At 41.7% G+C, this 23,444-nt stretch overlaps 1 protein-coding gene across 1 annotated transcript in view; it reads left to right on the top strand.

Annotated features, from left to right (window-relative positions):
* The window catches only part of LOC140199082 (cilia- and flagella-associated protein 47-like), a 697,686-nt gene continuing 674,242 nt past the window's right edge, over positions 1-23,444 (top strand). Inside the window, exons 1-2 of the mRNA XM_072260570.1 lie at positions 1-184; positions 19,250-19,404. Of these exons, the coding sequence (XP_072116671.1) occupies positions 41-184; positions 19,250-19,404 (299 nt within the window). The 5' untranslated portion in view covers positions 1-40. The remainder of the gene's footprint in view (positions 185-19,249; positions 19,405-23,444) is intronic.

Genomic DNA, 23,444 nt, shown 5'->3' with positions numbered 1-23,444 from the left:
GGAAGAGGAGAGGAATCAGGTCGACTCTTTGACCGCACAGATGGATATTGCAGGCGTGAGAATTTCGCATTCTGAAGTGATTTTCACTGCCACGGAACCTGGAAAAATCTACCGTGCAACCCTCACCGTACAAAACATCAGCAGCGTCTCCAAACAGATGTTCATTGTGCCACTGAAGAAAAAGGTAAGCCCAGCTTTTCACCATGGGGAAAAGGAAGCCCAGCCTCACGGATCCGCCTTTGCTGACCTGAGAATCCGAAGGATTCGACGTATGTAGGAGGTAGATATGATTGGCACTTGTAGGCAGTTGCAAGCCGTCCCTGTATCCATAGTTTTATGTCCAGGTAAACACAATAAACTGCAGGTGCTGGAGTTTGGAACAAAATACAGACTGCTGGAGGAACTTGGAGGGGGGGCATCTTTTTTTAAGAATCCTTAGTGGATATCAGGAATGAGAAGAATCGTTGGTTGAAAGTGTGATTGTGGTCTAAGTCTTTTCTCAGCATTAACTGTCAATGTGCCGCCTTGCCCTGTAGGATATTTTCATGGTTAAATAAAAACTGGCAAAATTGCCTCCTCTAGAAATAGACTAATCCACAATTCATTCCAAATCATTGAATTAATCACAATTTACCCTTACAATAAATTTTAATACCTTCAAACTGCAAAGATAGCCATCATCTTACATCTACCAAGCGAGTCTGCTCAGTTGTTAAAGTGGTCTCAACAAATGAACATTCTATTTGCAAGATCATGATGGATGTAGTCGCGGCCAGGATAGGATAGACTAGCTTTCTCACCAGAGCTTAGTATCTGGAAATGGTAAGTAGCTGTAGCCAGAAAGCAAATAGTGTCTACTAGCACTTGAAGTAAAGCAAAATCCTGTAGATGCTGGAAATCTGAAATAGAAACTGAAAGCCAGAAGAGTTCTGCATCACTGGGGAGAGAAACAATCAACATTTTAGCTCATACCAGAAGGAAACTTAATGACTATATAATGAACATAATCTCTGGGTAAAACTTAAACAACAGGAATTTTGCAGATGCTGGAAATTCAAGCAACACACATCAAAGTTGCTGGTGAACTTGTTGTTTTAACTTTATCTAAACAACTGTGATCTACACTAGTGGTCACCAACCTTTTTAAGCCCAAGATCCCCTACCTTGACCTCAGTGAAAGGCAAGATCTACCTACTAAATCGTTTAGAGAAAAAACAGCTCAGATTGTACTTACAATTTGAGGCCTTTTATTTGGGCGAATTGTATTTGATTTACATAAAATACTTTTGTCAAATTTTCAAATTAATTCAAACAAGAAAACACTGTAACTAGCATATCAAACAGGCCATAGCTGTCTTTCTTTAAGAATATTACAATACTTCACACCTTTAATTCTAAGTTTCATTATTTAATTTTATTTCAACATGAAAAATAAATGAATAAAGATTGACTGTTGCACTCAGTGTGATGACTGGGGCTGAATACTTTCTGCTAGTTCCCTGAAATTTGGCTCATAACTACAGACAGCCAGTCTGAGACAGTCTGTGAGGTGTAGGGTTGCCAACTGTCCAGTATTCCCCCCGCTAAGGTAGAGCGTTCCTATGAAACCTTTTGTGCCGAAATGCTCAATGCCAAAGAAACAATTACCTTTAATTCATATAGAAAAAAATTTTGAGCATTGCCAGACCCAAAAAAAACCTACCAAATCATACCAAATAACACATAAAACCTAAAATAACACTAACATATAGTAAAAGCAGGAATGATATGATAAATACAGCCTATATAAAGTAGAAATAATGAAGATTAAGCCAAAACCGATTCGTCAGGTAAACAAAATCAACACGTACGCGCATGTGCACACAAGTGCTCGCGCAAGACTTCATGGTCATGGTAGTCTTATCGGGGTAAACACAAATGTCCCGGGATATGACTGCTACTTTTGTCCCTTATTTGGGAGTGAGAAAGTTGGCAACCCTAGTGAGGTGTCTGTCAGTAAGTCAGCTCCTGTACTTAGATTTAATAATTTTCATCTGTGAAAATGCAATTTCACATAGATAAGTTGACCTGAAGTATGCACTGACTTTTAGTGCTATAAAGCACACCGTGCATTGCTCGGCCCCATCAGTAGTAATTGCCACTAGTTTATGAATAGGGATGTCATTTTCACGGACATATTTTTTAAACTCATTGTAAATATCCTCACCTCTCATTCTTTCCTTTAATTGCAAAAGAGTGAGGAAGTCCTCCTTTGTTGTAAAATCCTGGAAAGCCATTCTGACAAATACAACAAGCTGAGCTGTTTGCATTACATCTAGGGATTCATCGAACTGTAGTGAAAAATATTCACGTCCTCTGACGGTGACTCTACCCTCCTTGTCACTGTTGCAGGGCCAAGCAGTATACTATGTATTGCGGTTGTGGTGCCGTTTTTTTTAAAGTCATTAAAAACAGTCTCTGCGGTAATGGCCATTGCTTCCTTGAATAAATCGTCATCTGTAAAAGGCTTCTTGTGTTTAGCCAAAAGGTGACTTACACAAAATGATGCTTCAATAGCAGCCTTATTTTGAGCAGCATGTTTTGTGAAAAAGGATTGCTGGGCCTTCAACCCCGATTTTAGCTCCTCAACTTTCCTGGCATGAATTGCGCTCTTTGGGGGGGTAGGTGTCTTTAAATTTCTGGTGGTTGGTGGTGTGGTGCCACTCCAAATTCCCTTTTTTAGTCAGTGCTTGTGTTTGGTGGCACAACATACATACACACTTGTCTTTCACCAAGGTAAATAGAAATTCCTCTTCCCATTCTGGATGGAATTTGTACGTTTTTGCCTTCTTTCGTGGAGCCTCCGCCGTGCTATCAGGGTATCATGAACGAGTGCCGATTGCGTCGCCTCTGATCTGAGCCGACATTCACCTAATTAATTAGCTTGTTTATTTCGTCTTTTTTTCTTAAAGATGTGCTGTGTGCATCCCGACTACCGCTGCGCCCCCGCATGCTTCGCGGCCCAGAGGTTGGGGACACTGCCATATATTGATGTTTGCGACAGTCTGTACTGTTACCTAATCTAATTGGTCACTTTGATGCAGCGCAGGGTACGCTGAAAACGCGGTGCATGGCGGGGGAACTACACACATGCGCACTGGGCAGAAAGAACAGAACTAAACCCCCGCAAACGGGAAACAATCTCTCTTTACCAACAGCCTTTTAGTGAAAATATTGCTATATTACCATTATTCTAATTAGTATTACTTACCTTTATAATGCTCACATTACAACAGTATTTGTGTATTTATTTTTGATTTTTCTTTGGGATCTACTGGGAAAGTCTCAAAGATCGAATAGTTGACTGCGATCGACTGGTTGGTGACCCCTAATCTACACCCTATCACAGATATTATTTTACTTCTGTCTCTGCAACTTAATATCTGTTTTGTGATATCACACCGGAGGAAATATTGTATCATTTCTTAATGCATGCATTACTAAATGACAATGAAAGAGGACTGCGTGTCTTCATAATCTAATATCTGCTTTTCTAGTTTCTGTCCTCACAGTTGCTGTGTGACCTGCTGAATGCTTTCATCTTTCTCTGATTTTGTGTCTATCAGTATGTCACAGAGTCATGCAGCACAGAAACAGGCCCTTTTCCTTAAACATTTGACCTTTCACCCTTAACCCATGACCTCTAGTTGAAAAAAGCCTGCTTGTATTTACTCTGTCTATACCCCTCATAATTCTGTATATCTCTATCAAATCTCCCCTCATTATTTAACACTCTAGGGAATAAAATCCTAACTATTCAACCCTTCCCTATAACTCAGGTCCTCAAGTCCTGGCAACATCCTTGTAAATTTTCTCTGCACTCTTTCCATCTTATTGACATCTTTCCTGTAGGTATTTGCTGTTCTAGTTTACCATATTATCATCCAGATCATTGATATACATGATAAAGAACAATCTATCCAACACTGATCCCTGTGGCACACCAATAGTCACAGGCTTCCAGTCAGAAAGGTAACCATCTACCACCCACTCTCTGACTTCTCCCACAAAGCCAATGTCTGATCTAATTTACTACCTTAACTTGATTGCCAAATGACTGAACCTTCTTGACCAACATTCCAAATGGGACCTTGTCAAAGACCTTGCTAAAGTCCATGGAGACAATATCTTTTACCTTGCCTTCATCAACTGTCCAGGTAACTTCCTCAAAAGCTCTACAAGATTGGTTAGACATAACCTGCCATGCACAAAGCTATGCTGACTATCCCTAATCAGTTCCTGTCTATCCAAATACGTATATATCCGGTTTCTTAGAATGAATTCCAATAACAATCACTACTGATGTCAGGCTCACTGGCCTATAATTTCCTGGCTTATTCTTAGAACCTTTCTTAAGCAAGGGAGCAACATTAATTATCCTCCAATCCTACACTCACGTATGGTTAAGCACATTTTAAGTATCTCTGCTAGGGCCCTTGCAGTTAATGCACTAGCCTCCCACATGATCTGAGGGAGCACCTTATCAGCCCTGGCGGATTTATCCATCATAGATTTCCTCAAGACTTCCTCTGTAATCTGTATACAGTCCATGATCCCACTTCTACTTTACCTTACTTCTCTAGACTCTGTGTCCATCTCCTGTGTAAATAGAGATACAAAACAATCTATTTAAGATCTTCCCTATCATTTTTGGCTCCATTTTTGGATCTGCAAATTTCTGCAGATGTATTGTGGAGAGTGTTCTAACTGGCTGCTTCACCATCTAGTACGGGGGAGGTGAGCTGCTGCACAGGATCGAATTAAGTTGCAGAGATTTGTAAAATTAATCAGCTCCATCATGGGCTCTGGCCTCTGTAGTATTCAGGACATCTTCAAGGAGAGGTGCCTCAGAAAGGCACTGTCCATCATTAAAGACCTGCACTACCCAGGCCATGCCCTCTTCTCATTCAGGAAGAGGGTACAGAAGCCTGGAGACACACACTCAACAATTCAGGAACATCTTCCTCTCCGCCACCCGATTTCTGAATGGACATTGAACCCATGAACACTACCTCACTACTTTTTTATTTCTAATTTTTTGAACTACTTATTTAAGCTAACTATTTTATATGTATACTTACTGTAATTCACAGTTTTCTGTTTTTCTCTCTATTACCATGTTTTGCATTGTACTGCTGCCACAAAGTTAATGAATTTCACAACATATGCTGGTGATATTAAACCTGTTTCTGATTCTGATTCTGAGATGACCACTCTGATCTTCCAGAGGACCAATTTTGTCCCCTTCTATCCTTTTGCTCTTAATACATCTGTAGAAGTCTATGCTGGGTCTAAGAGCAATTTCAATTATCAATTCACCCTCATGTTTTTGTAACCTGTTCTTTATAACTGTCCTCATACTGGTTGCAATGTACAGTGGACAATTCATCAATCAAACAGCACATCTTGGATGTTCCTCTTTGCTAATCACTTCTATAGTGGTTTACCTCAGGATTGTGAGTGCTTCTTGAATCATCACATGCAGATCTTTTTCTAAGAACTGCAGTATGCAAAATGCCAATATTTGTGAGTTGATTTCTGTGAGTTTCATACTGACTAACATGATCCCTTCATCTTCATATTGTAGCTCTTAAATTGTTACTTGGGTTGGTTATTCTTGGCCTTCTTAAAGAAAAAAGAGACAATGAGGGAGGGTTTTCAGTGTGAAGTAGGAAGTGCTTGTACAATCTTGCACCATGCCCAGCTTGTAATAAGAAAAAGCAGGTTGAGAAAGAAATGGAATATTAGATGGTAGCCTCACTATGATATTCTGTTATTTCAATAATATCAGGCTGCCAATGCCTACACTCTAGCAATGATCAACAAACTCTCCTCTGGCATAATTAAGACGTAGTAGTCGTGTTTAGAGTCAGAGTCATATCACACCACTGTTAACACCCAAACAACAAGGACATGTTTTTCTTTTATTTAAATGACTTTACTTTCAACGTCTCCATTCAACACTTGAGGCCGTGACCTTTACATCTCACAATCCTCACCCCTCCTCCCACATGCATGCGCATAATATGGAGAGTGTGCATGCATACTAAATACTTACATAGTCCAAATGAACAGAACTCAACAATCTACCATTCTTTTTATGTGTATATTAAAATTTTAATTTGAAAAAATTAAAGACAATTCAAATGTCCAAACTATTTAAATGTCCATCAGGATATGAGACTTAGTTGTAACCCTTGATGTTAATACAATTCTTAAGATACCAAATGCCTTCACTAACTGCCCCTTTAACAGCACAAGAGCTGGAACTCCCTTCTTAGTGAGATAGTGAGATGTTCCTTTATAGTTGACCATAACATGTGATGAATTTTCTGTGCTTGGAGAAGTTTTTTGATGCTGCTCATCTCTAAGCGAAACCTCTTCTCTGTAACTGACTTGGTGGATTCGATGGCATCATTCAAAGAGTAGTTGTCTGTGACACAAGTTATTTGTAAACTGTTCTTCTTTGGGTCACCATGGAAAAACTCAGAATAGAGTGTGGCCAGAAAAACAGTGTTGTCAATACCTTCAGACATTGCAAAGGTTTCTCCTGCCAGCATGCTCTGTACAACTCTTCGGATCCTTTTTGACTGACAATAAAGAGGTGGAATCCTTCCCTCTTCTCCCATCAGCTAGAATAAAATATCCTCCTTGAGTACCTCCATCAGGAAGATTTCCAAGTGAGGCATCACTGAATACAATGAGCCTCAGTGAGCTATCTTTTCCAAGCTGTTGAAATCGCAAGACTACTCTTTCTGATCGAATTCTGTGCACTATTTTGTTTGCCTCATGTAAGGTTTGTACTGTGGCATTTTTTTTTTGCTGAATGCCAAGTTGCAGGTGTTACGTACCCTGTAACTGGGTTGCCAAACCAGCAGAAATAGACCACTCGTTGGAGTCTGGATTACTAGGAACTAATAAAGTTTTATTAAAGAAATGAGTAACACAGTACTCTAATCATAAGGATATAGATGCAACAGGTTAGCAATGATAATACACACATGTACACAGAACTAGGGTAATAGGGATCAACCAAGCTCTATCGCAGTCTAGGAGTAAAATGATCAGTCTTAAGTGACGCAGAGTTCAGTTCGGCTTAGTACAGTTTGCAGTAATCGCTGTTGTGCTGTTAGAGAGAGAGAGGGAGGGGGATGCAATTTGATTCAGGCAGACCTTTGATGTCTTCGCAGTTGGTTTCGGGCGGACCCTTTTATGTCTTCTATCCCGCTGTGATCACCGACTGTGACCCCTCCGTTCCGGATACGATCGTTCTTCCGTGGTGAACCCGGCACCCAGGCAAGGGCGGACACACACACCAGGTTCCCACCGATTGTAACTTTACACCCTGTGAGCCTGTGGTCGGTTCCCGTGAACTGGATCTCCAAACTCCCACCAACCTGTGGGGGCACACCGCTCTTTCCAGGGTCTCGTTATCTCGTGATCTCGTGGTGTGTCGTGCCTTAGCGAACCTGCTCTTTTTATCCCCCTGCTGGGGTATCACCTGTCCATCAAACTTCAAACAGTTCAGGTTCAAAGTAACCGGTCTGTCAATATTCTGAATTGTGTTTCTTTTCTGTTAATCCCTCTCTCCTCTCTTATTAGCATTTTGAATGTTTCTCCATTGTCTCTCTTATCTCTCCAATTAGCATCAATTGTCTGATAGCTTGGTTTGGCGTCACACAGGCATCAAACATGATGTCAGGTCTGCTCTGCCTTGCCACCCATAGAATCTTTCCTCTCTGACCGAAGTTGCTCAGCTTCAGCTTCACTGAGTGGTGCATCCCCTGTGTGGCACATGATTTCTTGTAGACATTGTCTTTTGGCTAATGTCTGTAGCTTCCTCAAACACTCCATTATTTCTCCAACTGCACTCTCTTCCACACTGTTCGTGTCACCGTTGAGCAACTGTATTGAGTCCTTAGCTGCGTTCTTCTCATAACTGTCAGTGCTTTGTGACTATGTGCCAGGTAAATGCTTTTCATATTTGGTGTCATTCTCCATGGAGTTCTGATGGTCTTCAGCATGTGCTTTCTGTAATCTTGAATGATGCACCCTCACATATGTACTTCCATGTCTCAGTAATACCACAACTCCATCCAGACCAATGACAACTCCAGGACTTTCCATTCTGTACTGTCTGCTCTTTTGTAATACATTTTGTCCCCTGTGTCATATTTGTCATTTGTAGGACGGACCTGTACCCTCAGTGTTCTGTGAATTCTCTCTAACACTCTGCTTCAGTGAAAGGCTTCCCTGATGTATGTAGTGCTGAACTATGTTTCTCAGCCCACTCACTCCTTGTAGCGCCCATCAATCAGCAGGTGGTCCGTCAGTCAGCACAGAGGGAAGGTTTGGATTCTGGCGGAACACCAATTGATACGGGCTACAGCCATGTACGTTGTGCGTGATACTCTGTGCCATAAGCACCCAGTCCAAGGCTGTGTTCCAATCACAGCCATTGATTTTCTTTACCTTCAGCATTATTTCAGCAAGTGTTTAATTGTGTTGCTCCAGAACTCCATGACTCCAAGGACTATATGACGCTGTTGTCTTTGTTTCAATGTTAAAGTTCTCTGCCATATTTCTGAATTCGTCACTATTAAATTCACCACCATTATCATTGAATACTTTCCAAGGTGGGCCATGCACACTTATCCAAGAATGGATGAAGTTTTTTAAAAACTATTTCCTTATATTTATAATGCTACCAGCACTGAAAAGTGTCAACCCCTCAATGATGTGGGGATACCACCTCCCTGCTCCAGTTCACATAGGTCTATGGCTACTGTTTCATTGCATTCAGCTGCTTGTGGCAAATTAACTGCAGGCTTAGGCTTGGGCTTTCCAAACTTTTGGCGTATCTCACAGCTGTCAATTATTTGCTTTAGAATGGAAAAGTTATTTGTATCTTTGTTTCCTGAACTCCCGAGCAGCTTCTGAAGTTTATCCAAACTGTTGAAGTGCATCCAAACTGCTTGCGAAGTTTGAGCAACACTGCTTTTCTCATCTATGGTCATATTTTATGTGACAGTACTTCATTCTCGCATTGGTTCTCAGTAATGTCTTTATCTAGGATGTTCACACAGTAATGTCTAGAGCTGGTGTGCACAAGAGACACTGGCTGTTGAAACATCGTTGCTTGGTCATTCTCCATATCCAGTACTGCTCCGGCTTTCCTTGGGAAGATTTACTCAAGATTGCCCTATTTTTGTGGGAATTTTCACTCTTTTGTTGGAATGCACAATCTTTCTATCTCTAAATTTGAATGCTTTGTTACTAGCCATATCTGTGCTCACCAGTTTCTGCTGTGACGAGAGTACACATAGATTAAGATGTTAACTGTCCTGTGCTGGCACCAGTGGGATCAGCAGTTGGTCTGCCACCTGTCTTCAGGAGAAAGAGAGATAAGGAAAACAATGGAGCAGCATTTGGAGATGTTAATGAAGGGACGGAAGGAGAGCTGTCAAGATCGGTCCCCCTTTGAACCCTGAACTGTTTGAAGTGATGGACAGGCGATACCCCAGCAGGGGGATAAAAAGGGACAGGTTCGCTAAGGCAACACACACATGACACCACGAGGTAACGAGACCCTGGAAGCGGTGCGCCTCCCACAAGTCGGTGGGAGTTTTGGAGGGCTGTTCGCGGGACCAAGCCATAGACGCACAGGGTGGAGAGGTACGATCGGCGGGAACCTGGTGTGTGTCCGCCCTTGCCTGGGTGCCAGGTTCACCGCAGAGAAACGATCGTACTTGGAAACAGAGGGGTCACGGTCGGTGACCTCAGAAGGCATCACAAGGGTCTCACCTGAAAGTTGACTGCGAGGAATATCGAAGGTCTGTGTGGAAGCCGTTTGAATATTCATTCGTTTTTCTCTCTCTCTCCTTCCTCCCACTGTCCATCGCCACGGCAGTGATTACTATGAACTGAACTGAACTCAGTTGAACTGAACTTTGCGTCACTTTGAAACTGGTCATTTACCCCTAGATGACGATAGAGCTTGATTGATCCTGTTATCCTAATTCTGTGTACATGTGTGTTTATTATTGCTGAACTGTTGCATTTATTATCCTTTTGATTAGGGTACTGTGTTGCCTGTTTCTTTAATAAAACTTTTTTAGTTCTAGTAATCCAGACTCCAACTGAGTGATCCATTTCTGCTGGTTTGGCAACCCAGTTACGGGGTACGTAACACTGCACTTCATTCTGGTTTAGTTCACTTACATAGCTTTCAAGCCATTTTTCTCCACACACTGCGTGTGCATACTGTAACAATATTAGCAGATCTTAGAGATTCTATCATCAAAATCTCTGCGTTAGATGCCTGTGCATTAGTAAGTGATTCCTTCACAAACAAGGTGATATGGCACTCTGCTAAATCTTCAGATTTGTTATTTCCTTTGGTTAGCCTAACTTGTTCAGTTCTGTGCAGACAGTTTCTTGCTCAGTGAAAAATACTTCGACATACTGCACATTTCGATCTCCTACCGTACTTGTTTATTGGATTTGAGCCAGGTTATGGTACCCTTGTCTGGTCCCTCTGGGATCTATGCTTGCTATACTCTTGTTTCTGCTTAGTGAAGTATACTATTTTCTGACTCAAACTAATTCCGACTGTTGTTTATCTCCAAATATTCTCTTTAGTGCTGATTTTATAGATTCAAATGTAAGTTTTGTGCATACAGTTAATGCCAGCTATCTGCTGTTTATGTCTAGACATGTAGTATTCAAGAATTTAAAATCTAATACAGTCAGGAAGTTTCATTTGTGTTTATGCATGTGACTGTACAAAATCAATAATATAATCAGCCATATTTTTAGAATTGTCTATCAATTTTGTCAAAGTCTGAATATGCCTCATAAATCTGATCCTTCCTTCAAAAAAAGAGTCAAGTCTATTTATTAGCATATTCATACCATCATCTTTGTTCAAGTCTTCTACCGAAATTCCCATCAGGGTTTCTCTCTCTCTTCCCAGAAGCAACAATACAACAGCCAAGGCTTGCTTTGTCTTCAGTTCCGTAACACAAGTCCACATTCCAGTTTCATTTTTCCAGCTTGCCTAAGGCTTGCACTCATCAAATATTGGTGTGATCCTTCATTTGGGAAACTTCCTCTGCTACCACTGTTAATGCCAAACAATAACTTTACTTTCAACATCTCCATTCAATACCTGAGGATCCCACAATATGTATATCCCACAATTCCTACTCCTCCTCCTGCGCACACGTGCATAACATGGAGAGTACACATGTGTACTAAATACTTACATAGTCCAAATGAACAGAACTCAACAACTGCAGCACAGAATCAGGTCCCTTGGCCCATCTAGCCAATGCTGAACTGTTATTCTGCCTAGTCCCATCAACCTATACGTGGTCCTTAGGCATCCAGACCCCTCCCATCTATGTACTTATGGAAATTTCTCTTAAATGTTGAAATTGAACTTCGACTTCCATGGTCAGAGGGAATGCTTTGCCAGGCTTCTGGGGACGTATCCACCCTAATTTGCCTCAGGACAGCATGCACCTCCTCTTCTGTAATCTGGATACGGTCCAAAACCTCACTACTTTTTTGCCTCAGTTTTATAGACTCCGAGTTTGTCTCCCAAGTAACCACACATGTAAAAAATCAATTTACGATCTCTGCCATCTCTTTCAGTTCCATACATGGATGACGGTGCTGATCTTCAAGTGGACCATTTTTTCCCTTGCTATCCTTTTACTCTTAATATATCTGTAGAAGCTCTTGGGATTCTCCTTCACCTTGTTTGCCAGAGCGACCTCATGCCATCTTTTTACCCTCTCGATTTCTTTCTTAAGTGTCCTCTTGCATTTCTTGTCCTCCTTAATTACCTCATTTCTTCCTTATTACCTTACTTGGTAAGTACCTCTTTCTGTTTCTTAACCAGAATTACAAAATACCTTGAAAACCAGGGTTCCTTCAACCTGTTAGCCTTGTCTTCCTCTACCATCAGGAAGGGGGGCACAGAAACCTGAAGGCACACACTCACATTTCAGGAAAAGTTTCTTCCCTCTGCCATCTGATTTCTAAGTGGACATTGAACCCATGAACACTACCTCACTACTTTTTAGTTTCTATTTTTATCACTATTTAATTATATATTTAATATACATATACTTACTGTAATTCAGTATTTTTCTCTATATTTATCATGTATTGTAATGCTGCCACAAAGTTAACAAATTTCACAATGTATGCCAGGGATATTAAACCTGATTCTGCTTCTGATTCTGATTCTTATATTCTAACAGGAACATACAAATGCTATACTCTCAATATTTCACTTTTGAAGGCTTCCAATTTATCAAGCATCCCTATGCCAGAAAACAATCTATCCCAATCCATACCTGCCAGATCCTTTCTGATGCTATCAAAATTAGCCTTTCTTAAATTTATAAATTCAACCTGAGGACCAGACCTATCCTTCTTCATACTTATCTTGGAACTAATGGATTATGATGACTATATCCAAAGTGTTCCCTTATACACGCTTCTGTCATCTGCATTGCCTCATTCCCTAATGAGAGATCCAGTGTCACTCTCTCTACCTGGGACCTATATATTGATTAAGGAAACTTCTCTGAACATGCTTGAGAATCTTTATTCCACTTAGCCTTTTCACAATGTGCGAGTCTTTGTCAATATGTGGAAAATTAAAATCGTGTACTATTAAACTCAAAAAACTGATTTTCAACCACAGGAGGAAGAAGCCATGAGCCAGTTCTAATTAGGGTTATTGGAGGCAGAGAAAATCAGTAACTTTAAATTCCTTGGTGTTATCGTATCAGAGGATCTATCCTGTGCCAGCATGTAAGTGCCATCACAAAAAAGGTACGACAGTGCCTCTACTTTCTTAGATTTGGCATATCATCTAAAACTTTGACAAACTTCTATAGATGCACAGTATTTTGACTGGTTGCATCATGGCCTGGTATGGAAACACTAGTGCCCAGGAAAGGTCTACAGGAGGTGTTGGATACAGCCCAGTCCATTACAGGTAAAGCCCTCCCCACTGTTGAGCACATTTTTAAGGAGTGCTGCCACAAGAAAGCAACGTACATTATCAGGGACCCTCACCATCCAGGCCCTGCTTTTTTCTTGCTTCTACCATCACGCAGGGGGTAAAGGAACCATAGATCCTACACCACCAAGTTCAGGAACAGTTATTACCCTTGTTACGTAATCAGCAACAATGAATATATGATTGAGTCAGGTTTTATAAGCAAACATTTATTAAACTCTGCTCAACAATAGCGGAAAAATATTTAAACGACTAACTTAACTGGAAGTTAACTGCTATACGGCAGCTCTGAAACTGTTCTTAAAGCGGTAAATTTGAAAGTTCAAGTGATTTACACAGTCAATAAGGAGACTTCGCTGGAAATGGATTTCTTCGAAGACATGACATTACTGCTGATTCTCCAAAGGATTCACGCCGAAGGAAATAAAACGGCTTAAAGGAACTGACCTTTTCCTGGCGAGTGAACACTGCACAAACTTCCCTGCTCTTGCAGGAGTTATCTCAGATGCATATCACTATTTGTGAATGAAGACTCAATAAGGTCGATCCTTTATAAAACCGCTGAACGACTCCAACTTTATTCCATTCTTTCTTCACTCACCAATCCTGGCCTGTGAAGTAAAAATTATAGATGCAACACACAAAACTGGCAGCAATTGGCGAAACTGCCAGCACCAATCTTTGCACCTTAAAATGGAAAGGAAAACTCTGTTTTAAAACGAAACTGCGTCATGGGACAAATACGCAGCATAACGGAGTAACTGACGAACTAACACAAAACTAACTGTGTCACAACAGGGTTTCCCTTTATATACCTGTTGAGAACACGTCATCACGTGACTCACACTGGTGGGGAAATTACATCATGTGACCCCCACAAGACCATTACATCATGCTCATAAGACAGTCACAACATACCCACGAGGTATGTAACACCCTATAACTATCAGGCTCCTGAACCAGCATGGATAACTTCATTCACCTGAACTTTGAACTGATTCCACAACTTACAGACTCACTTTCAAGGACTCTACAAATTCATCTTCAGCATTATTATTTTTTAAATTTTAATTTGTACAATTTGTCTTTTATCACATATTGGTTGTTTGTGATTCTTTGCTTATGTATAGTTTTTCATAAATCTATTGTATTTCTTTCATTCCTGTAAATGCCTGCAAGAAATGAATTTTAAGGTAGCTTATGGTACTTTGACAATAAACTCACTTTAAATCTGACTATCACAACCTTATTTTTCTTGTAACTGTCTTCTATCTTTGTATAAATTTGTTCCTCTGAATCCCGCTAAATTATTGGGAAGTCTATAATATATTCCCATTAATATGATTTTCCCTTTCTTATTCCTCAGTTCCTCCCGTATAGCCTCTGAACAAGCCCTCCAGTCTGTCTTGTTTGGACACTGCCATGACATTTTCCCTGATGAGTACTGCCTCCCCTTTCCCTTTAATATCGCTCCATCTATCACGTCTAACTGGAACATCGAGCTACCAGTCCTGCCCCTCCTGCAACTAAGTGTTTCTAATGACTACAAAGTCATAATTGCACATACTGATCCATGCTCTAAGCTCATCTGCCTTACTTGAAATACTCCTTGCACTGGAGAAGATGTGATTCTGGTATGAGGATAGGTGAAGGGGCAGGTAGTTTTGAGGAAGTAGAGAGGCTGCAGAAGGACTTAGACATATTAGGAGAAAGGGCAAAGGAATGGCAGATGGAATCCAGTTTTGGGAAGTGTACGGTCATGCACTTTGGTAGAAGAAATGAAAGGGTTGACTATTTTCTAAATGGAGAGAAAATACAAAAAACTGAGGTGCAAAGGGAAAAGGGAGTCTTTGTGCAGGATTCCCTAAAGGTTAATTTGCAGGTTGGTCCTGTGGCGAGAAAGGCAAATGCAATTTTAGCATTCATTTCAAGAGGGCTAGAATATGAAAGCAAGAATGTAATGTTGAGACTTTATAAAGTACTGGTGGAGCCTCATTTGGAGTATTGTGAGCAGTTTTAGGCTCCTTATCTTAGAAAGGATGTGATGAAACTGGAGAGAGTTCAAAAGGGGTTCACGAAAATGATTCCAGAATTGAATGGCTTGTCATATGAAGAGTATTTGATAGCTCTGTGCCTGTTTTCACTGGAATTCAGAAGATTGAGGGTTGAAACCTATTGAATGGTGAAAGACCTTGATAGGGTGGATGTGGAGAGGATGTTTCCTACGGTGGGAGGATCTAAGACCAGACGACACAGCTCAGAGTAGAGGGGTGTCCTTTAACGACAGAGATGAGGAGGAATTTCTTCAGAGAGTGGTGAATCTGTGGAATTCTTTGCCACAGGCAGCTGAGAAGGCCAAGTTCATGTATATTTAAGGCAGAGGTTGATAGGTTATTGATTGGTCAGGGCATGAAGGGATACAGGGAGAAGGTAGGAGACTGGGGCTAAGAGGAAATTGGATCAGCCATGATGAAAAGGTGGAACAGGCTTGATGGGCTAAGTGGTGTAATTCTGTTCCCATATCTTATGTTCTTATGGTTCAGAACATTAGTTGCACCATGCTTGACCTTCTGATTCCTGTCTTTGTATGGAGGCTTAGCATCTACTTTCCTCACACCACTCCATTAGCTGCCCTGGCACTCTGGTTCCCATTCCACTGCCACTCTAGTTGAAACTCCCTGGGGCACTAGTAGGATTCTTTCCCTCAATGATATTGGAACACTTCCAGTTCAGGTGCAAATCATCCCATTTGTACAGGTCCCACAGAAGAAAGCCCAATGCTTCAAAAATCTGAAGCCCTACCTCTGCACCAACTCTTTAGCCACATGTTAAACTGTATTATCTTCCTATTTCTAAACTCAGTGGCATGTGGCAAGGGTAGTAATCCTGAGATCACTACCCTGGAAGTCCTGTCCTTTGACTTAGCACCTAATTCCCTGAAACTCACTTTGTAGGACCTTGTCATCCTTTGTCATTGTTACCAAGTGTTTCCTGCTGCTGTTTTGTTTCTGTCGGTGCAGGTTTGATGCCGTGAGGAAAGTGGGTATTATGGGTGCTTTTGGCTGATATTACCTGCTATGGTTAATGTGTGATTGTGAGCATTGAGCAAAAGCAAATATGTTAACATGAATATTAACTTTAGAATAACTTTAATCCATAATGAGATCCAGGTTTGGATGCTCTCTGAAGATGATGGCCTTATATTTTAATTAATTTGTAACTCCTTGCCTAATAAAACAACCTATTCTTTCAGGCAGTGAGACAGACAACAGACATCAAAGGCTAATAGGTGGTAGGTAACATTCTTTGTGTACAGTTGCAATTAATAGATCACAGAACATAGAACATTACAGCACAGTGCCAAGCTTTTTGGCCTACAATGTTGTGTCAATCCCTCAACATACTCGGAGATCAATCTAATCCTTCCCTCCTACATAGCCCTCCATTTTTCTATCATCCATGTGCCTGTCTAAGAGTTTCTTAATGTCCCTAGCTTAGCTGCTTCTATTATCAGTCCTGACAGGGTGTTCCATACACCCACCTCTGTGTAATGACCTTACCTCTGACATCACCCTCATACTGTCCTCTAGTCATCTTAAAGTTATGCCCACTCATATTAGCCATTTCCATCCTGGAGGAAAGTCTCTGGGTGTCCACTTGATCTATGTATCTTTTCATCTTGTACTTTTTCATCTATCAAGTCACCTCTCATCTTCCCTTGCTCCAAAGAGAAAAACCCTTGCTTGACAGTATCTTATGTGCAAAAATAAACATTTACCATGTCCACCACTGTAGTTACAGTATGTACCATGTACAAAATGCACTTAAACAATTTGCCAAGTTTTCTTTGGTTTTTGCTTATCTCAATCTCTTAATAAATTAGGTAGTACAGATGAATGACCTTGAACTGAAACATCAATTGTCCGCTTCTCTTTATAGATGCTGCCTACCCACTGAATTCCTCCAGCTCATCCAGCTGATAGATTAAAGGTTGACAATATCAGCTACCCAGATCTGCTGTTGTTGAATGACTTTGTAAAAGTTATTTGATTTGTCAAATTATCACTAATCTAGCAATAATCATTCAGGATAACTTCAAAAGAACTATTTGAATTGAAGCTCCAGGTTATGCTAATATTTCACAACAGAAGCAAATTACAGCTCAAGGAAAAATTCAGAGGTTGGGCTCAGGATGTGGCAAATTCTGAGCTTAATAATCCTTAAACAATGAAAACAAACTTCCTGGGCCGGCTGGTGGCGCAAAGGCATTGGCGCCAGACCCGGGAGCAGAGGTTCCCGAGTTCGAAACAAGTCGGGTCCACTCCCGAGTACGCTTTCCATCCGTGCTGGGTTGAGTGTTGAGACTGCAACTCGACCTCGTAAAACAAAGGGAAAATACTGCGAAAATGTCTGTGTGAGGAGTGGCGCGCCACACAGTCTCTCTCTCTCTCTCACTCTGCGCCTTGGAAAAAGCCATGAAAAATCCATCATCATGGACGCACGCACACACGGACGCGCAGACGCACATGCACAGATGCGCATGCACGCACACACAGACACACACGCACAGACTTCCACGCACGCAGGCACATGCAAAAAAAAGAAAACAGATCTCCTTTGATATGGTGAAGTTACTATGGTGGATCGTGTAGACCGAAGGTCTGCTCAGGGGTAAGATTAAAACCCAAGCCAACCACAGCCAAACCTAAAACAACCTAAGCCCAAGTACTTGCTTTGTTTCCTATACATGAATGAACCTAGAGATGCAATATTTGTGAAAAAGCAGAAAAATAGACTTTCTATGTATAAATTGCCGTTCCTCAAGAACATAGTGTACATGCAATAATAAGCTGTAAAAGTCATAATGACCTGGATAAAGTTCTGAGCTGGGATGACATGGCTTACCAGACCTGAACCTCAAAGTTTCATCAGAATGTACACTGTAATTCTGTTACAACCCAATACACTCATTTCTGGCCCATTGGGCACGAGTCAGGATGGTAGGCTGCAATGTGGATTTGCCTCCACAAGTAAAGCCAGGCCTCCAATGTCCTACCACCAAGCACATCTTTCTCTTCCAAGGCTGAATGCCCCTTACACTCGGTTTGATGCATGGAACAATGTGCTAGCAAGGGAGACCCCACCTGAGGAGCAGGCACTCTGTCTGGCTGCAGCTGATGTGAGGAAGACCTTAGAAAGGGTCTACACACATAATGCTGCGAGGCCTGATAATGTACGTATCTGGTCGGGTGCTGAGGACTGTGCGGCCCGGTTAACAGTGGTTCTAACAGACATCTTTAACGTATCTCTTTAACGTCCACTGTCCTCTCAGGCTTCAAGGTGGCCACCATCATCCTGTTGCAACGACTACCATCGAATGGCACTGACCTCAACAGTAATGAAGTGCTTTGAGCAGCTGGTTATGGATTGCATCAAATATTATCTTCCTGCTATATTGGACTCTTTCCAGTTTGCTTCCTGCTCAAATTGGTCCACTGATAATGCCATAGCCTCTGCATTCTACTCCATCATGTTCCACCTGGAAATTGATGCTTCACATGCTGTTCATTGACTTCAGCTCGGTGTTTAATGCGATCATCCTTCAGAAGCTGATGGGTAAACTGTCCTTGTTGGGTCTCAACACCCCTCTCCGTAACTGGGTCCTGGACTTCTTGACAGAAAGGCCGCAGTCAGTCCATGTTTGTAGAAGCATCTCTCGCTCCATCACACTGAGCACTGGCGCTCTCCCATGGCTGCATGCTCAACCTGCCGCTGTTCAGGCTGCTGACGCATGACTGCACCAGAAAGCACTGCAGCGTCTCCACTTCCTGAGAGATTGAGCCTCATTCTGGAGAAAGGACCATTAGGGTTTCTCTTTGTTAGGATTGTTTCTCTTTGTTAGAATTGTTAGGATAGGAGACAGCTTCTTCCCTCAGTTTGTAAGATTACTGAACTCCCTGCCACCACCCAGGTCTCATCACGCATGTAACACTAGTAGTGTGATACTATTTTCTTTATAACTTGTACACACACATACTTTTTAGCTTGTGTCATAAATGCACCTTATTATTTGTTAATTTACTAGTTCTAATAAGTGTACAGTTGAAATTGAACTTGGAATTTAATTGTATGGGTTCAAAATAGTAACAATTATCTTTTCCTTTACAGTTATTTAGATTAGATGTGAAGAACAGTAACAAAAAAATTGCTTCTGGAGTACGAATCTCAGCAAGTATAGAGTATTCTACGGAAAGAGAAGAGAATGCAACAGATGTATGCACCATAAGAGTAGATGATGATGTTATAACAGTCCCACTACGTGCGTAAGTATTACTCAGTAATTAATTTCATTCATACAATAAATCCTGATTTGGGTGTAATTCGGAGAAAGAAGTCTGAGAATCGGAGCAGGAGTGCGGAGGAAGCCATTTTTGAATTTTTCGGGTTTTTTTCGTCGGTGTTCAGAGAGGCGGGACTGCACAGGCGTGTGACGTTGGGCAGTAAAGCACGGAAGATTTAAAAGGAACAGAGCCTTATACAGCGGTCAGCGTCGTTTGTGGGCGGTGGAGTGAGCCAGGAGCAGAGTGAAGGCTTAAGGGCTTAGGCGGAAACGGGCGAGGCAAGGAAAGTTTGGTATTCATTTTTTGTTGTTATTTGAGGAGAGGGGAAGTATGAGTGTGAGGGCAGCTTGTTGTTCTCAGTGCTGGATGTGGGAGGTCCTGGAGTCTCCAGGCTTCCCGGACGTCCACATCTGTGCCAGGTGCGCCAAGATGCAGCTCCTAAGAGACTGGGTTAGTGAACTGGAGCTGCAGCTCCATGACCTTCATCTGGTCAGGGAGAGTGAGGAGTTGATAGAGAGGAGTTACAGGCAGGTGGTCACACCGGGGCCACAGGAGGCAGACAAGTGGGTCGTGGCTAGGAGGGGGAAGAGGAAGAGTCAGGTAATAAAAAGTACCCCAGTGGCTGTGCCCCTTGATAATAGGTACTCCTGTTTGAGTGTTGTTCGTGGGGGCGGGGACAGCTTACCTGGGGGAAGTGACAGTGGTCGTGCCTCCGGCACAGAATCCGGCCCTGTAGCTCAGAAGGGTAGGGAAAGGAAGAGGAGGGCAGTAATAATAGGGGGTTCGATAGTAAGGGGGTCAGATAGGCGATTCTGTGGATGCAGTCCGGAGACCCAGATGGTAGTTTGCCTCCCTGGTGCCATGGTCCAGAATATTTCTGATGGTGTCCAAGATATCCTGAAGTGGGAGGGAGAGGAGCCAGAGGTCGTGGTACATATAGGGACCAATGACATAGGTAGGAAAAGGGGAGAGGTCCTGAAAGGAGAAATATAGGGAGTTAGGAAGGGAGTTGAGAAAAAGGACCACAAAGGTAGTAATCTCGTGATTACTGCCTGTGCCATGCGACAGTGAGAGTAGGAATGCAATGAGGTGGAGGATAAATGCGTGGCTGAGGGATTGGAGCAGGGGGCAGGAATTCAAGTTTTTGGATCATTGGGACCTCTTTTGGCGCAGGTGTGACCTGTACAAAAAGGACAGGTTACACTTGAATCCTAGGGGGACGAATATCCTGGCGGGGAGATTTGCGGGGGCTACTGAGGTGACTTTAAACTAGAATGGTTGGGGTGTGGGAATCAAGTTAAAGAGACTAGGAGAGAGGAGGTTAGTTCACAAATAGAGAAAGCTAGTAGACAGTGTGTGAGAGAGAATAGGCAGGGGACAGAGATCAGGAGCACTCAGACCTAAGATGTAGGGGACAAGGAAGAAAAAGATAACAAAGTTGTTTGCTCCATTAAGGATAAAAAGAGAGTAAGAGGTGGAGAGTTTCTTAAGTGCATCTATCTTAATGCTAGGAGCATTATAAGAAAGGTGGATGAGCTTAGAGCATGGGTTGATACCTGGAAATATGATGTTGTAGCTATTAGTGAAACGTGGTTGCAGGAGGGGTGCGATTGGCAACTAAATATTCTAGGATTTCGTTGCTTCAGGTGTGATAGAATAGGAGGGGCAAGAGGGGGAGGTGTTGCATTGCTTGTCAGAGAAAATATAACAGCGGTCCTCTGGCAGGATAGATTAGTGGACTCATCCAGGGAGGCTATTTGGGTGGAACTGAGGAATAGGAAAGGTGTAGTGATGCTTGTAGGGGTGTATTATAGACCACCTAATGGGGACCGAGAACTGGAGGAGCAAATTTGTAAGGAGATAGCAGATATTTGTAGTAAGCACAAGGTTGTGATTGTGGGAGATTTTAATTTTCCACACATAGACTGGGAAGCCCATTCTGTAAAAGAGCTGGATGGTTTGGAGTTTGTCAAATGTGTGCAAGGTAGTTTTTTGCAGCAATACATAGAGGTACCAACTCGAGAAGGGGCAATGTTGGATCTCCTGTTAGGGAATGAGATAGGGCAGGTGATGGAGGTTTTTGTTGGGGAGAACTTCGGGTCCAGTGATCACAATACCATTAGTTTCAATATAATTATGGAGAAAGATAGGACTGGACCCAGGGTTGAGATTTTTGATTGGAGAAAGGCTAACTTTGAGAAGATGCGAAACGATTTAGAAAGAGTGGATTGGGACAATCTGTTTTATGGGAAGGATGTAATAGAGAAATGGAGGTCATTTAAAGGTGACATTTTGAGGGTACAGGATCTTTATGTTCCTGTTGGGTTGAAAGGAAAGGTTAAAAGTTTGAGAGAGCCATGGTTTTCAAGGGATATAGGAAACTTGGTTTGGAAAAAGAGAGGGATTTACAATAAATATAGGCAGCTTGGAGTTAACGAGGTGCTCGAGGAATATAAAGAATGTAAAAAGAATATTAAGAAAGAAATTAGAAAAGTTAAAAGAAAATATGAGGCAGCTTTAGCAAGTAAGGTGAAAATAAATCCAAAGGGTTTCTACAGTTATAAGTAGCAAAAGGATAGTGAAGGATAAAATTGGTCCCTTAGAGAATCAGAGTGGACGGCTATGTGCTGAGCCTAAAGAGATGGGGGAGATTTTGAACAATTTCTTTTCTTCAGTATTCACTAAGGAGAGGGAGAAGGATATTGAATTGTGTAAGGTAAAGGAAACAATAAGGGTAGTTATGAAAAGTATGACGATTAAAGAAGAGGAAGTATTGGCGCTTTTAAGGAATTTAAAAATGGATAAGTCTCCGGGTCCAGACGAGATATTCCCTAGGACCTTGAGGGAAGTTAGTGGAGAAATAGCAGGGGCTCTGACAGAAATATTTCGAATGTCATTAGAAACGAGGATGGTGCTGGAGGATTGGCGTATTGCTCATGTGGTTCCATTGTTTAAAAAAGGTTCTAAGAGTAAACCTAGCAATCATCGGCCTGTGAGTTTGACGTCATTGGTGCGTAAATTGATGGAAAGTATTCTTAGAGATGGTATATATAATTATCTAGATAGACAGGGTCCGATTAGGAACAGTCAACATGAATTTGTGCGTGGAAGGCCATGTTTGACAAATCTTATTGAATTTTTTGATGTGGTTACTAGGAAAGTTGATGCGGGTAAAGTGGTGGATGTTGTCTATATGGACTTCGGTAAGCCTTTGACAAGGTTCCACACGGAAGGTTAGTTAGGAAGGTTCAATCGTTAGGCATTAATATCGAAGTAGTAAAATGGATTCAGCAGTGGCTGGATGGGAGATGCCAGAGAGTAGTGGTGGATAACTGTGTGTCAGATTGGAGGACGGTGTGTAGCGGTGTGCCTCAGGGATCTGTACTGCGTCCAATATTTTTTGTCATATATGTTAATGATCTGGATGATGGGGTGGTAAATTGGATTAGTAAGTATGCAGATGATACTAAGATAGTTGGCATTGTGGATAATGAAGTAGGTTTTCAAAGTTTGCAGAGAGATTTAGGCCAGTTAGAAGAGTGAGCTGAAAGATGGCAGATGGAGTTTAAAGCTGAAAAATGTGAGGTGCTACATTTTGGTAGGACTAATCAAAATAGAACATACATGGTAAATGGTAGGGTATTGAAGAATGCTGTAGAACAGAGGGATCTAGGAATAATGGTGCATAGTTCCCTGAAGGTGGAATCTCATGTGGATACGGTGGTGAAGAAAGCTTTTGGTATGCTGGCCCTTATTAATCAGAGCATTGAGTATAGGAGTTGGGATGTAATGTTGAAATTGTATAAGGCATTGGTAAGGCCAAATCTGGAGTATTGTGTACAGTTCTGGTCACCGAATTATAGGAGAGATATCAATAAAATTGAGAGAGTACAGAGGAGGTTTACTAAAATGTTGCCTGGGTTTCATCTCCTAAGTTACAGAGAAAGGTTGAACAAGTTAGGTCTTTATTCTTTGGAGCGTAGAAGGTTCAGAGGGGACTTAATAGAGGTGTTTAAAATTAT

This window comes from Mobula birostris, chromosome 6 (genome assembly GCF_030028105.1).
Source record: "Mobula birostris isolate sMobBir1 chromosome 6, sMobBir1.hap1, whole genome shotgun sequence".
Lineage (NCBI taxonomy): Eukaryota > Metazoa > Chordata > Chondrichthyes > Myliobatiformes > Myliobatidae > Mobula > Mobula birostris.
The sequence above is the reverse complement of the archived record's forward strand: the minus strand, read 5'-3'. Positions and strand labels throughout refer to the sequence as shown.